The sequence below is a fragment of the Lutjanus erythropterus genome, chromosome 17 (assembly GCF_056507025.1).
Source record: "Lutjanus erythropterus isolate fLutEry1 chromosome 17, fLutEry1.hap2, whole genome shotgun sequence".
Lineage (NCBI taxonomy): Eukaryota > Metazoa > Chordata > Actinopteri > Lutjaniformes > Lutjanidae > Lutjanus > Lutjanus erythropterus.
Window position 1 is genome coordinate 2,460,594 of NC_139333.1, and position 14,254 is coordinate 2,474,847.

At 39.6% G+C, this 14,254-nt stretch overlaps 1 protein-coding gene across 1 annotated transcript in view; it reads right to left on the bottom strand.

Annotated features, from left to right (window-relative positions):
* The window catches only part of waplb (WAPL cohesin release factor b), a 38,138-nt gene extending 29,837 nt beyond the window's left edge, over positions 1-8,301 (bottom strand). The window contains exons 1-2 of the mRNA XM_084740323.1: positions 7,988-8,301; positions 5,366-5,874 (exon numbers count right to left, since the gene is read on the bottom strand). Of these exons, the coding sequence (XP_084596449.1) occupies positions 5,366-5,852 (487 nt within the window). The 5' untranslated portion in view covers positions 5,853-5,874; positions 7,988-8,301. The remainder of the gene's footprint in view (positions 1-5,365; positions 5,875-7,987) is intronic.
* Positions 8,302-14,254: the final 5,953 nt, after the last annotated feature.

The following is a 14,254-nucleotide window of genomic DNA, read 5'->3' on the forward strand; positions in this document are numbered from 1 at the left end:
ATGGACTTGTTACACTGAGTAAAGACAGGAAATTGCTTCACAGTGTAACATCAAAGAATATCTGTATCTGCTCTGTAAAAGAGCTGTGGTTTTTTTGGAGAGCTGCAGCATCGGAGTGTAGAGTAGAAAAACTATAAAGTAGACCATGTTATTACTTCATGAAGAGGACATTTCCCCCTTTGTACCAACTGCTTTTTATAAGTAAAGTCACACTTAATTACTCAAGAACAGCAATTAGCTGGGAAGGGCAATATGAAATCTTTAAGTCCGTTTGGTTAGCCTGGACAAACCTAAAGCTCTCAACGTCCATCGTTCTCTAGTCAAAGTTTTGTTACCTTGTCTCGGGTTTTGGGGCCACCTGATTTTTTACAAAGTTAGCTTCAGACTGTCTGCACTGCAAGAAGGCTGTTTTGAGAGACATTTTTAGCTCCTACATCAGAGTAGACACTCTCCCTGTACAAGAGGAACCATGAGTGACAGAGGCGTATGCTGATTGGTTGAACACATGAGCCAATGCAACATCATGCAGCACCAGCTAATGCCAATTTTCAAAGTCTGTGTAAAAAAGTTTGTCCTGCAAACAACCACTTATAACTGCGTATATGAAAATGGCCCAATCCAAAAGTGTTGTTGCTCCAACCACCCTTTTGCTAAGTTTTCATTACTTCAGCATTCCTACTGGCAATGCAAATACAAAAAGAAAAGCCCATGGAACCAAAAAAAATAGCAGATTTTCCTTGAGAACCAAAGTGGGCTCAGAGGTCATTTCCAGGTAGAACCAAAATATAGCAGGTTTTCGTTGAGCACTGAAGATGATGTGTCATATTCCACAGAGCATTCACCACATTCTGCAGTGCCACTGTTGATGACACATCCCTGAAGGTTCAGCTCAACTGGTGGAAAGGCGGGCTGGCTCGCTAGAGAGCACCAAGGTTCCAAGAATCTTAAACGGAACTAGTTCAAGAACCAGAGCTTATTTGGTGGAGAAGGGCCTCCAGGGAGTCCTTAGAACCATTTGGTCTGAAAACACCTTCAGCTGGCAAAGCCTGATCAATCATTCTACTGCACTTCAGCCTAGCAGCCACCTCCCATATTCAGAGAGGATGGTGACAGGACTCACTGGCTGTGGTGGTGATTTGTGATGATGCAGCCATGGACTGAGCATCCATACTGCAACCATCCTTTGAGAATTGGTCAAATCTTAATTATACTTCAAAACATCCACAGACAACAAGGAAGATCCCTGAGGACCAAAGGATAACAAATTTTTCTGTAAACCCCCAACAACTATAAACCTCTACGCAAAAGAGGTTACAAATGGGCTTTTGGAGTATCTAAGTATCCCATTAATCCTGTTTGTATCTATACATGTAGACATTACGTCCTCATTGCAGAAATTCAGATAAGATCTCATTTTGATTTGGATAAACCAAACAGCCTGGGTTGTTTTTTTTCCAAATAATGTGCTATGTTGACACTATTGCAAAATGTGCCATGATTAAGAGACTCTCAGTTCTTCTTCAGATTGTTCAGATGGCAGAGTAGGAGCTGGTCTGTATGACAGTGGCAAAATTATGATAAAATGGTGATTCAAAGCTGTTAGAAAATCCATCATTAGCATATTCAAATAATTCAATAAACAAACCCAATTTTAACGTGAACCCTGAACTTTAAATAAATAAGAGAGTCTGGAGGGGTGACAAAAAGATGACAGTCTGTGTGCCTGGCTGGAAACAAGATGAGACTTGATGTCAGGGTGTGTCCCAGCTCATGTGTGTCTAAGTCTGTCTGAGGTGTGTGAGCGTGCAGTAAAAGTACAACGGTGAACACAGGGGGTTTTCATAATCAGGCAGTCAATGCTTCCTTCATGATTAATCATTTAAATAATAATGTCAAACAGCCACTAAAAAAAATGACCTGAGCTCCACGTCCTGTCCTTTAAACTGCCACATGCTGTTTGAGTGATCACACAGCACAGTCCTGACCTGACTGGGTGTAGTGTCTGATGTCGACTCTGATAAACTGGATTAAAAATGTCATGTGCCCCCAGATTGAACTTAAATTACATTTTTTAAACACACTTCAATAAAACTGTTTTCACCATGAGGCATCCCCTGCATGATTCACATTTAACCGTAACAATGCCAGTCCCTACAAGTCATATATTCTTTTATTTTCTGACAGTTGCATTTCTCAACATTAAAAAATATGGTCTGCATCACAGCAACACTCATCTAAATACAGTGATAGACTATTTAATGACAGATGAAACAGTTTCTTGCCCAACGGTGCCAGTCAGTAACTGTTTAAAGTGGACAGTCTCTCTTCAGACCCAAAGGACAGACACTAATATTTTTAAGCACTGGCACCCTGGCTACCAAGCCCCTAAATTAGGTGGTATAAATTTTTGGTAGCCCAAATCTAAACCGCACTACAGAAAAGGCAATTTAACACAACTTAAGACAGGCTCCCTTAACTGTGACACTTGTGTTGTCCACTTTTCCCATGAATTGTGAGGTCGTGTTTCTTGAAGGCATCGTTTCCCACGAAAAACAAGCTAGATTTCTCAGCTAGTTGAGGAAAATGGCAGCAAACATCACAGTACATCAAGTCCTTAGATGTGTAATATTCTAGCCTCTTAAACGCCTGCTTTCATTTATCCCAAAATTTTCTTTGCCGTTAGGGTTGAACCATGTCCACCAAACTGGCATATGATGATGTCCACAGTGAAACACTGCAAAGGACGATAATCTTGTTGCCAGGTCTTTAAGGGTCTTTGTCTCAGATAGGGATGTCTGCAGAACTGTAACACTGTAACATGGTGCTGACCAACACAATGGGGATAAAACTTCAAGGCTACAGGGGGGCATCTAGATGGAATATTTGGTGGCCACAGAGTAACCTTTTTTGTGGTCATGTGCCATGATTAATATCAAACCCTGAACACAACAAGAATAAAACGCTTTTAAACCAGCAGCACAATGTAAGAGCCGCTGGCCACCTGAAAAATGTCACTGAAATCGAGGAAAAGCGAGACGTTTTCACCCAGTGTGGTTCCACTGACACACTTCGCCCCATTATTAAATATACCTGCTGGCTTATGTTTATTTTGTATTACTCAATGTTTCACTCTAAATCACAACACTGTATCAGAGGAAAATTAGATTGCCTTGATAGCTGGTGTAGAAGGAGCAACCCATTACCTATTATCATAGGGCATGGTATGCCAAATTAACTTCAAAACTTTGTCTGCAAAATTTAGATTCAGAAACACATTCAGTCACAGCAAAAGACAAATTGATCATTCCGGACACATTGTATAATGACTAAATAAATTTCAATAAATTTTCAATAAAAGTATTACTCTTAATTCTTTTGTAATAAATAGGTGTGTGTGTGTGTGTGTGTGTGTGTGTGTGTGTGTGTGTGTGAGAGTGTAGCAGGAAGCAGCATAGTAGCTGAAATTGTTTTTTTTCTGATATTTACAGTCAAGTGGTGCAGATTTCTGGTCTTATATTCTGTTCAAAACAAACTGTCTCAATATATTCTTGAACGTAAACATCAATCTGAAAGTAGCACTCGTCAGCTCTTCAATATTGACACACTTTATCAAACAGTTATTTGGTCAAGGATTTTCTCGTATTTACTGAGTCAACATCGCCAGCCTTAGTAAGCAGATAACACGGCTGTCGAAGGCACTGTTTCAGCTGAACTTCAGTGTCGCACTGGCTTCTCTTCAATATGGCTCAGTGTCCCAACACTGTGGGGACGTCACTCTGAGCCGAAGTGCTCACTGAGGCACAGCTTGCTGTTTAGAGTCAGTTGGAGTGGCTTGCCTCTCTGGCAGGTGGCCAGCAGCGGTCACGGAAAGCTGAGGGCAAGTTGAGCTGAAAGTGACGACACTGACAACAACTTGCTGGGAGAGGAAAAGAATAAAAGTGAATTCTCCGATGCGGTTTGGTCAAAACTAAAACACTAAAACTTAGTGATTGTTGTTGAAACTTTAATAATATTACAAAAGCTGCACAACACACAACAATAGTCTTCAGATTTGTGCAGTGTGTTACGACACCTGCTCTAATAAAGCTCCGTGAAAATTGTTGTGACCTGTAGTTTCTCAGGGACTCACACTGAGTCCACAGGAGCATTTAATTTTATACAGGTCACCGAGTTTGCCATCTGAAGACCAAGGATTTAGTGAGTTAGCATCTGTGAGCCGTCTGATTCCATCACAAGACTAACAATTTTTCCCCCACATCGGATTTTTGATCTGTGCCAAAAGTTAAGTGTGTGGTTGAGCCTCAGGATGCCACCAGACCAACCCGTCGTATCTGTCCATCTGAGTTTTATTTTCAGTCCTTTGTGAATGAAAATCAGCACCCATGGAGCACTCGCCCTGACCAGATGTGTTTGGTCAGGGCGAGTGTGTTGACAGATACAAAAGTTCAGAAAGGGTGAACTTTTTAGAACTGATTGAAGCCATTCAGAGCTGGCTTCTGTTTTGTCAACAGCTTCAATAAGACATTTTACTATCATCATTTAGGGCTTGGTGTCAGTGCTTGATATCTTTAAGTGTTGAGCAAAATAGCCAAGTATCAAGTAGTATTAAAACTTATCTCATCAAACAATATCTGCATCTGATCCTTTGGGTACCCAGATAAATACTATTTGTATTTTTTTTTCTTGTAGTCAATCAGCACAAGCCTTCTTTGATTGAATGGGACCTCTGATTGGCTCGCTACCTCAGCAGCTACAGCCCACACAGCCTGTGGTGTGCTGAAGTCAATCCACATTTGACGGAGGTGGCATTTCGGTGTGCCAAAACATTCAAAAGAATGGCTATACTACACGCCTGTGGTGTTTACAAAAATAAATGCATAACAGTCAGAAGGAGTATTTCAGGAATGCTTCCACTCACATGATGTGCGCTGAATGAAGCAGAAAAAAAGACTTATCAAATGAAGTATTATTGGTACTACTGGTATCAGTATTTTGAACACTGAAAAACAAACTATTAACTACTGTGACCATCCTGTGTGCTCGCTCTGTATTTCATGTTTCAGTCTTGCATCATGAATAAATAAAGTTATTATTTCCAAAATGATATCTGGGGTTGTTAAGTCCTTTAAACAGCAATTAGTTGTTGTAATGTCTTTGTTTAGTATTTTTATCTGAGTATATTTAGTAAATTTTGGTTAAGATTAAACTGCTAAAGATAGCACTTTTAAGTCCCACAACCTCTTAGGGGCATCTACCATTAATTTGACATTTTATAGATTTAACAATTACGCAATTGCATTAAACAATGAATTATCAATAATGAATGTACACAGGCCCAGCCCAGGTTTCAAATTGTGTGTATTACCTGTACTTGCACTGCTGCTGTTGAAGAACCGAGCTGTATCCTCCAGCACTCTGGGCTGGTTCCTGTCATTGGCCAGCCATGATGCACCTCTGGCTGACGCCGAAGCGTGGGATCCTCCCTGGAGGGTGGACCTGCTCCCTGCGTCCAAAGAAAAGCCCGGCCTTTCCGCCTGGGGAGGCTCCGCAGAGGCCGGCTTGGCGGGGGATGACTTGTTGCTGCTGCGAGATGACACTGGCTTAGATTCCTCGTCGCTGTCGAATCCAAACGGATCCTCAGAGCTGTCTCCGGACGCACGAGGCCGCTTATAAACCTCTAGGACAGAATCATTCTTGGGAGCGCCGGCGCGCTTGGAGCCCACCTTGGCCTTATAGGTGGTGTCACCCCATTTGGTACTAAGGGTGCCTCTCTTGGTGGACAGAACCTCGTCGAACTTGGACGTGCCCTCTCCTCCCTTGCGGCTGTAGGTTTTACCGAATCTGGATGTCATTGTTGCATCTGGGTCATATTCTCTAAGAGGACACGGGGGCAAAAATCATTTAAGAGTTTGTCAGAACATTTTTCATGGACATCATGGATGTGATTACACACTTAACCTTTTTCCATAGTACACTCAATAACTAGTTTTTATACGAGTTTGCAAACTGAACTTCAGTATCCAGTGTCACTCACTGATCAGTTAACTGGTTTTATAAATATCTGTCCCCAAGAGTTCGGCCTCTTAATATTCTTGTTCACAAGCAAAAAATAAAATCAGTAAATCTGTTTATCACCATTAAAATGTAATTTCAATTATACTATCAACAGTGGTGATATGTAACTAAGTACATTTATTCATGTATTATACTAAACTGTTACACATACATACACATAAAGCATATCAAAAGCTTATAAAATGTGGTGTTGAGTTATATATTAAAATAACACTTTATGCAAGTAGAGCTGAAACAATCAGCCAATGACTGAAAATTCACTAGTAACAATTTTGATAGATGCTTAAGTCATTTTTAATGTAAGCACATTTCATGGTTCTGCCTTCACAGATGTAAAGATCTGCCACTTTCCCTTTGAATTTTAACAACCTTAATGTATTTACACAATTAATCAAAGTGTTAGCAAAATCGTAATATGGCCAAGTGCAATATCCAAATCACAGGAGCTGCATTTTTTATTTTTTAGACTAAACGTATGACCAAAGAAAATCAGGCCGCAGTTATACATGCACAAATGCAGGGGAGTGACCATCGCCTGCAGAGACAAACACCACACACTATTGGTTGAGGCTGCGACTTTGCCAATCAGAGTTCACCAACTCAATGCAAAGACGCAAATTCGCACATGTGACTCTAGCATCATAAGGAACTCTGAGTGCTGCATACATGCCTTGGACTACAAACCTCGCTCTCCAGATGTAATAAAAAAAAATATTTGGTACAGATGACAGCAAAGGCCACATCATTTATGTATGTATGTTTATATATGCTGTTTTTCAATGACAATTAAAATTATAATGCAAAAATTATTCGAGCGTTTCGATTCGTTTTCAGAATATTTGCATGCAAAACAACTGATTAATTGAGACAATAATAATGATGATGGAGATAACAATCAGTAGATTAATTCACAATAAATAATCATTAGTTGGAGTCTAGTTCTATACAACTGTTTCAAAATGAGCACCACCTTAAACTGCAACAGAAAAATCCTGATTTTATTTTAATGCAGAGTCATAATCCTCGAATGAGATCATACATATATTAGTATAAGAGTCAGAGTGGGCAGTTTTCTGCATTTAGTACTTGTATTTTGAATACTTTCAGTTAATTTCCTTGATCATACTTACATGTTTGTATTTAAGTGTAATTTTCAATGCGGGACTTTTACTTTTAACAGAGCGTTTTCAGTGTGGTGTAGTACTTGTACTGTAGTAAAGCATCCGAATCCTTCTTCTTCCACTGCTTCAGCCAGCTGGTCTGACAAAACAGGGCTAGCATTAGCTTACCAATGAGCTAATGGCGCTAAGTTACATATCAGCACTGGCAGGATGCGAGCAGAAGAATTAAGAGAAACATACCAAATGCCATTGGTAGATGTGAGAAAAACACTGTAATTACGAGGTGAAACATGTATTACGTAAAAATAAAACATATTTCCCCAAGTTGCTATTAACGTTAGCTCGAGTTTTAGCCGTTAGCCTTAGCAAAAAAGCTCAACAGAGGAGACAGGAGAAGTCTTGTCTAAGAAGGGAACCCCACATCTGCGAAAGATCTCGCGAGTGATAAACGTAACTCGAACCAGTCATCTTTAACCTCTTTTAAGTCTTCACTGACTCTAAACATTCCCAGATTTTAACCACAGCACTGTCACATTTTAAGGCACTATTTACTTGTACAAGATGCTCAACAAAGAAACAACGCCCACAAATCTCGCGAGAGTTTCACAAATCAACGGTTCCCATCTCGACACGGCCGACAGGAGCCGTCACTCCAGCAAACTGCTAGCTTAAAGCTAACTGCTAACAATAACTACAAACTGACATTATGTTGTGCCACAACCGAAATATTCCAACACAGGACATTTTCTACTGTTAAACGAACATTGACTGTTATCCGTATTTCCACTTACTTGGTGAGCTAAAGGGCCAATCCGCACAAAACACACTCCAGAGCCGAAACGGCCGTTAAAACTCGCACAGGACCGGGCCTGCTGCTTCCCTGATTCAAGCTGCCCTGCACAGTATAAACAAGGCCGAACAGACGCCCTTAATGGCAGATTAGCAGGTTCAAAACACGACAGCGAGAACCGTAGAGCCAGACTGTTGAGAAAACATACAGTTTATAATCCAACCTAATGAAATCGGTTCCTATTTTCAAGCTAAATCGCACTCGATTGTTTCCTCCGGGTTGCGACGAAGGCTTCCATTGGACTCCTTCGCTACGTCAAGTTAACCGGAGGTAGAAGAACGTGACCGGAACCTGACTAACTCATCCTTCAAAATAAAAGTGTAAATTGACCATGGGAAATAACATTTTAATTAAGACAACTCGGCATGGACTTATTTTAAATTTGCATTCACAGACTTTGGATTTTAAACAAACCCATTCATCTACACTTTGTTGCTTATAATGTTGACTTATTATTTCGGTGATTATTCGGGTTTTGGCATGGTGAGTTTTGTTCAGTTTTGTTTTTAAAACTATAACCAGAAGCGCTCATATGCAATATTTCTACCTTCACAGTAGTGGCTTCATCAATCTTATCATTACAAATGCCGCGTTCAGGTGCTCCCGTTAAACTCGTAAAAAGGAAAATTTCAAATGATAACCAGTAAATGGGAGATAAATAATCACGCAGCACTTAGAGAGAGAGAGAGAGAGAGAGAGAGAGAGAGAGAGAGAGAGAGAGAGAGAGAGAGAGAGAGAGAGAGCAAAAAAATAATAATAATAAATAAATAAATAACTCAATAAAGTTAATTAAAAAATATTTACTGAGTTACTGTGGAACGTGGAGCATACTGCTGAAAAACTAAACCTTTGGTTAATCTTTTCTTGAAAATAAAGTATACATTGCTAAACTAAGCCTACTTGGCAAGGACCTAGCTATTCATATACAAAAGGACATTCACAGGCTTAATGTTGTATTTAATACAGACCCTTTTATCTACATAATATTCAGTTTCACATTGATAAATTATTTTGTTAACTTTATGGCAGTGTGGTGTTTGCCTATTTTTTATTTCTACCTTCATCAATAATAATGCAACTCCTAGAGAGCAAGATGAAAAAAATACATTAAACTCAGCAAGGTCAATGAAAAGAGAGTATTTATTGAGTTGCTGTGGAAAGTGTATATTTTTATTTCTTTGCTGGGAGCATCAGGCATTGAATTTCTAATGTGCAACAATAATATCATTAAACTAGAGCCACAGGCTGCAACCACGAATAAATCAAAACAACAGCAATCCAAGTATATCATCCATACTAGAGATAATTTCATAATCAGCAAATAAGTCATACAGAAAATTAAACAATGTTATTTTCCTTGCCTTATTTACATTGATGATGGTAGAACTAATTTAAACTACCCAAAAAAGGGCAATTTAGTATACATTTGAGTTTCAGTTTTCCACTGTGGGCAGCTGTTATTCCCTCTCTGCTATTCATTATATTCATGATATATCATGATCGTGTTGAAGCTGAACTTTTCACTGTCACAGAGACCTTCACAAGCAGGATTTTCAGAGGGCGCGGACACCATTCCTCACTGTGAGTGTGTGAGGGTGTGTACATCATGGTAGGTTTCCTGACGTTAGTGTATTTACATGTTGTAGAGTACACTCTGTATCCACCATTACTGAAGTCTACAGTCCATACAGAAGACCCCACGTCTCCTTGCCTACAAACAGACTCTGCTAACAACCAAAGTTCCCAGCCACTCAACCCAGCTGTGACTTCTCCAAATCATTGTTTGTTTGTTGTAGTTTTCCAATATAGCTGAAAATACACATTAAAATGAATCCAAGACATTAGTAAAAATAAATCGACCCATTCGAAAAAATACCCTAAAACGAAAGAATCCTTGTGCGTTCATGTGAGCTGGCTGACCTACTGATGCTGCACTGAACTGTTGCTCAGAAAATGGAAAAGTGCAATGGAACTGAAACTCAGGCAAGATCCATGAAGCCCAAGTCTGACATAAACACGCCTGATGTCACAGCAATATGGCAGCGCACATGGTCAACAGCAGTTACCTTTTAATCAATTTTTATTACATGTGGCATGTTTTGTTGTGAAATGTACTGTTACAACTTTGTAGTTGCCCTTCCCATTGCCATTCCTACTTACATGTCCCTCCTCCTGTCTCTTTTCAAGTGTGCCAGACAGCTGCTGCAGATGTTTGTGAAATTCACAAACATCAGTTTGTCACGAGGTCGGGCTTGTCATGGATTTTAGCATCAACCACCGTACATCACAGCAAACTAGTTAGCTACATATTATTGACACATATCGGCCAATTAGCTGTGTTATTATCTCTTGTGTATAGACACTGTCGTGAGCCACAGTGGATCATTTTTTAACCTCACAAACAAGAGACTCTGACACACCCTCCACCTCCAAAACCACTAGCAAAAATTCAAAGGGTGCCCTGTGCAGTGGCTGACACACCTAACATTAACCATGCTACAACTGCTGCAGACTTAGCAGCTATGGGTAAATCCAAATGAGACAGGACCCAAAAATATTCAATATAATATAAATAAGGAGGGGATCCCTGCTGTCTCTTTAACAGGTACAGGGTCCATGGAATGAAAGAGCTGTAGAGATGTCTGCCTTCTCTCCAATATAATGCAACTAAACGCAAGTGGTGCTGAAAGCTCCAAAAATACATTTGAAAAATGTTTCAAGGTCTGTGGATTATCTTGAATAACCTGGACATGATTTCTGGAGAGAGACACTGCTGCAGAATTTTCCTAATATATTTTTTGGCACTTTGGGCACCACAAGCCGAGTGCCATCCAGTTCCATTATATTCCAAAGAAGGCAAACATCTCTTTGGCCATTATCTCCACAAAAAAGTCTGCATCTCACACAAAAACAATCTAGATGGATGAATAGCATGGTAGCTAAGAGTTTAAATCTGTATTTTTGATTTTGGGGGGCACAAGTGTCTCTTAAAATCTTCAGCCCAGGACAGAATCCCAGCACTAAAACCTCTGCTGTCTCCTTCCATGTCTGACACTGGTCAGATCTTCAGACAGAATGAGTTGATTGGAAGAGTTTGGATCCACAATCACAGGACTGTTCATATGGTTCCACATGTTGAAGGTCAGGTTGCCCAGCTCCTGAAAGCAGCACGGGGTCAGTGCTGGACTCTCTCCACAGCGGCCCTGTAGTGTTCTCTGACAGATTTCTAACACAATCAAAGCAAAAAAAAAAAAAAGCAGGCTTTGCTCTGTTTTTGTGGAAAACAAAATTTGTCTCCGCCTCCATGTTTTTGAGGAGAAATGGGGACACCAGAGCTGGATGAATGGTCCATGCCATTTACCACAGGACCTGAAATGATCCCAGTGCTTGTTGACATGCACCCTGCTATGGCTGTCTGTTTCTTCAGGGCAGTCAGGTCATCTTGGCATCAAGCCTTGCTTCTTCAAACCTCAAAAACCTGTTACTGCGGAGCTCTAAGCCTGGCTGAAATCCCTGCGTGGCATGCTGCGGCCCCTGTGCCAGCATCAGCCATCCCGCCGGCCAGCAGACTGACGGTACTGTATCATGAGGGTTCAACATTGTCACAATAGAGAACAGATCTGGGTTTTTCACATGGATGCAAAAGCTCCCTGAGCAGGCGTTGGTTGTTGAGAACCTGGCAGAGCTTCGAGGTGACACCTGGAGTGTTCAGGCATCATACAGTTTGGAAGAATAGACTGGCGCAGCGGCTGGCATCAGTGCTGGCACTGCCTTCTTTAAGAACAATTAGGCCTTTGACATCCAGCAGATAGCAGCCGTAGGATCAACTCTGGCAAAGACAAAGAGGACGGAAGCCAAATGACTTACCACCCCAATCAACTCACATCTCAGGAGAAGATGGTTCAGAGAGGAGGGCGAGGGCTCTGAGTTTAACTTATTCACTTTGTATATGCACCCCAAGTCTCAAAAAATAATTTTCCTTATCTTATGCACCCAGTATATCCTTCTTGTTCAAGTTCCATAACTTGTGCACCAAAATGACTGGCTATCATGACGCTAAGTATAACTGTATCCTCCTATGAAGAGAGGATGTAAGGAGTTACTGATTGGCAGAGAAAGTTTTTGGACTTGGTTCAGTAGAACCAGTGGTTCAGCCGTAAAACTGTCTGCAAAATAATCCTTTGGGGCAAATGCGCCTGTCAACGTGCCTCCAGTAAAAGTGTTTGTTTTTGCAACTGACAGGCTCAGATTGTTAATTTAAGTGTCTGATAACATTATAGAAAGGATCTCTAAAGAGATAAAGCTCTTTGTCAACAAGGAAGATCCCTTCTTGTTTGACCAGGAACGTGTTATATTGCTCCCTACAGAGCCACCGGACTCCACTGATAAATTAAGCGAGGTAAATAAAGTAATTATTTTACCTTGAACGCAGCAGTTGCCGATCTACCCCTTCCTCAAATGATTATTTGTTTGTGTTATTGTGTGACTTTAATGTTTCACAGCAAAAACACCAAAGTCACACATATTAACACATGTTTTGCAAGGTAAAATTACTTTTTTTCATAAATGGAGTCTGTTGGCTTTGAAGAGAGGTATAACAGGATATTACTCTTTAAGAAAAAGGTTATTTTTGTAGGGATCATTTACGTAATGTTGTCAAACGACCTCATGGTATGTTCACATATTTAATTAAATAAACTTTATTTTGAACTTTTTTAAAAAAAAAAAAAAAAAAGAATAAATAATATGAGTATAAATCACATACAAAGTTGTACATATTATTGTGAAAATATTCAACTTGAGCAACAAACTGGCATCAATTGTTAAACTGCGTCTGTCTGGAGCTGAGGTACACAGCCAACAGACGGCTGGCAGAAACTAGATTTGGCTCTGGTGTGGACTCCTGTACTGGCACCGGGAGAAGTGTATTTTTCAAACTTTAGGGATTAAAAAGTGGATTTAGCTTCACTCTGCAGACCTTGCTCAGCTGTTAACTGTAAGCTAATTGGTCTCTCTGTCCACGATGACTGCTGACTGGTGGAGAAATGTACTTAAAATTACTTCATGACTGTACAGAGAGAAGGAGGGGAAAGAAGAGAGACCAGAGGGAAATAACAGAAAGAACCGGCTTCTCTGGTAATGCAAATAAGTACAAATGTTCCTAAAATGTTCTGGTGATGAAACTTATGCGACTCATGCAAGGCAAATTTTTGCATTGCTTTTGGTGTAAACACAACTTAAGAATCACAGCCTGAGCCTGTCAACAGCAGTGACCGGTGCAATTGCCCCATTGGATTACAATGCAGCCCTCTCTGCCCATTTCACAGCTGAGTATCTTTAAAACTAAAAATAAGAAAGTGTGCTTTCAGTTTACTTTTTATATACTTATCAGAGATATACTTAACAAAATTATACTGAAGTATACTTAGCTTATACTAAAAGGTATACAAAAAGTCTTTAATTTGTATTTCTATCTTTTGATTGAGATCAAAAGTATTTTTACTTTATACAGAAAGTTTAAGTTTACTTGGCTTGTGGTTGTGCTCACATTTTTGATAGAGAAGTCTATTTAAATACTTAAGAAAAACTACAACCACATATTGGCATGTTTGAGGTGATATTCCAGCATATATTTTATGTATTATCTCATGTCTGTGCAGCCAGGGGCTGATTTCAGAGAGGCTCTTTCATGACACATATTCTAATATCATCCTTTGTTGCCTTTTTTTTAGATTTGTCACTGTTATTTTCTTAAATTGCATCTTAAATTATATCCAGTACAATAGTATTTGTTTGTTTTTTAATTTATCAAGAAAACAATTTTCTTAATAAATAGTAAACAGTGAGTATGATGTTAAGATCACTCACAGACAATATACAAGTACATTAAACTAGTTGTTTACTGAGAGTGTACTTGAAACTTTAATGTCATAAATGAAAAAGTGGCAAGAAGTATATAACTAGAAAACTGACAGTATACCTTTAAGTTTATTTGTATAGTATAGTTGCAGTACAAAATAAAACTTAGATGTAAACTATTTGTGTACTAAAGTTTACTACCCTTACACTTCAAGTAAAGTGGGCCGATTTAGTTCCAAGAAGTATTAAAGTACACTTATGAGTATACTACTAGTAAAGTGTTATTTGTATATTTACTACATAAAGTATACCTGGGAAATATACTTGAAGTTTACTTAAGTTTACTTAA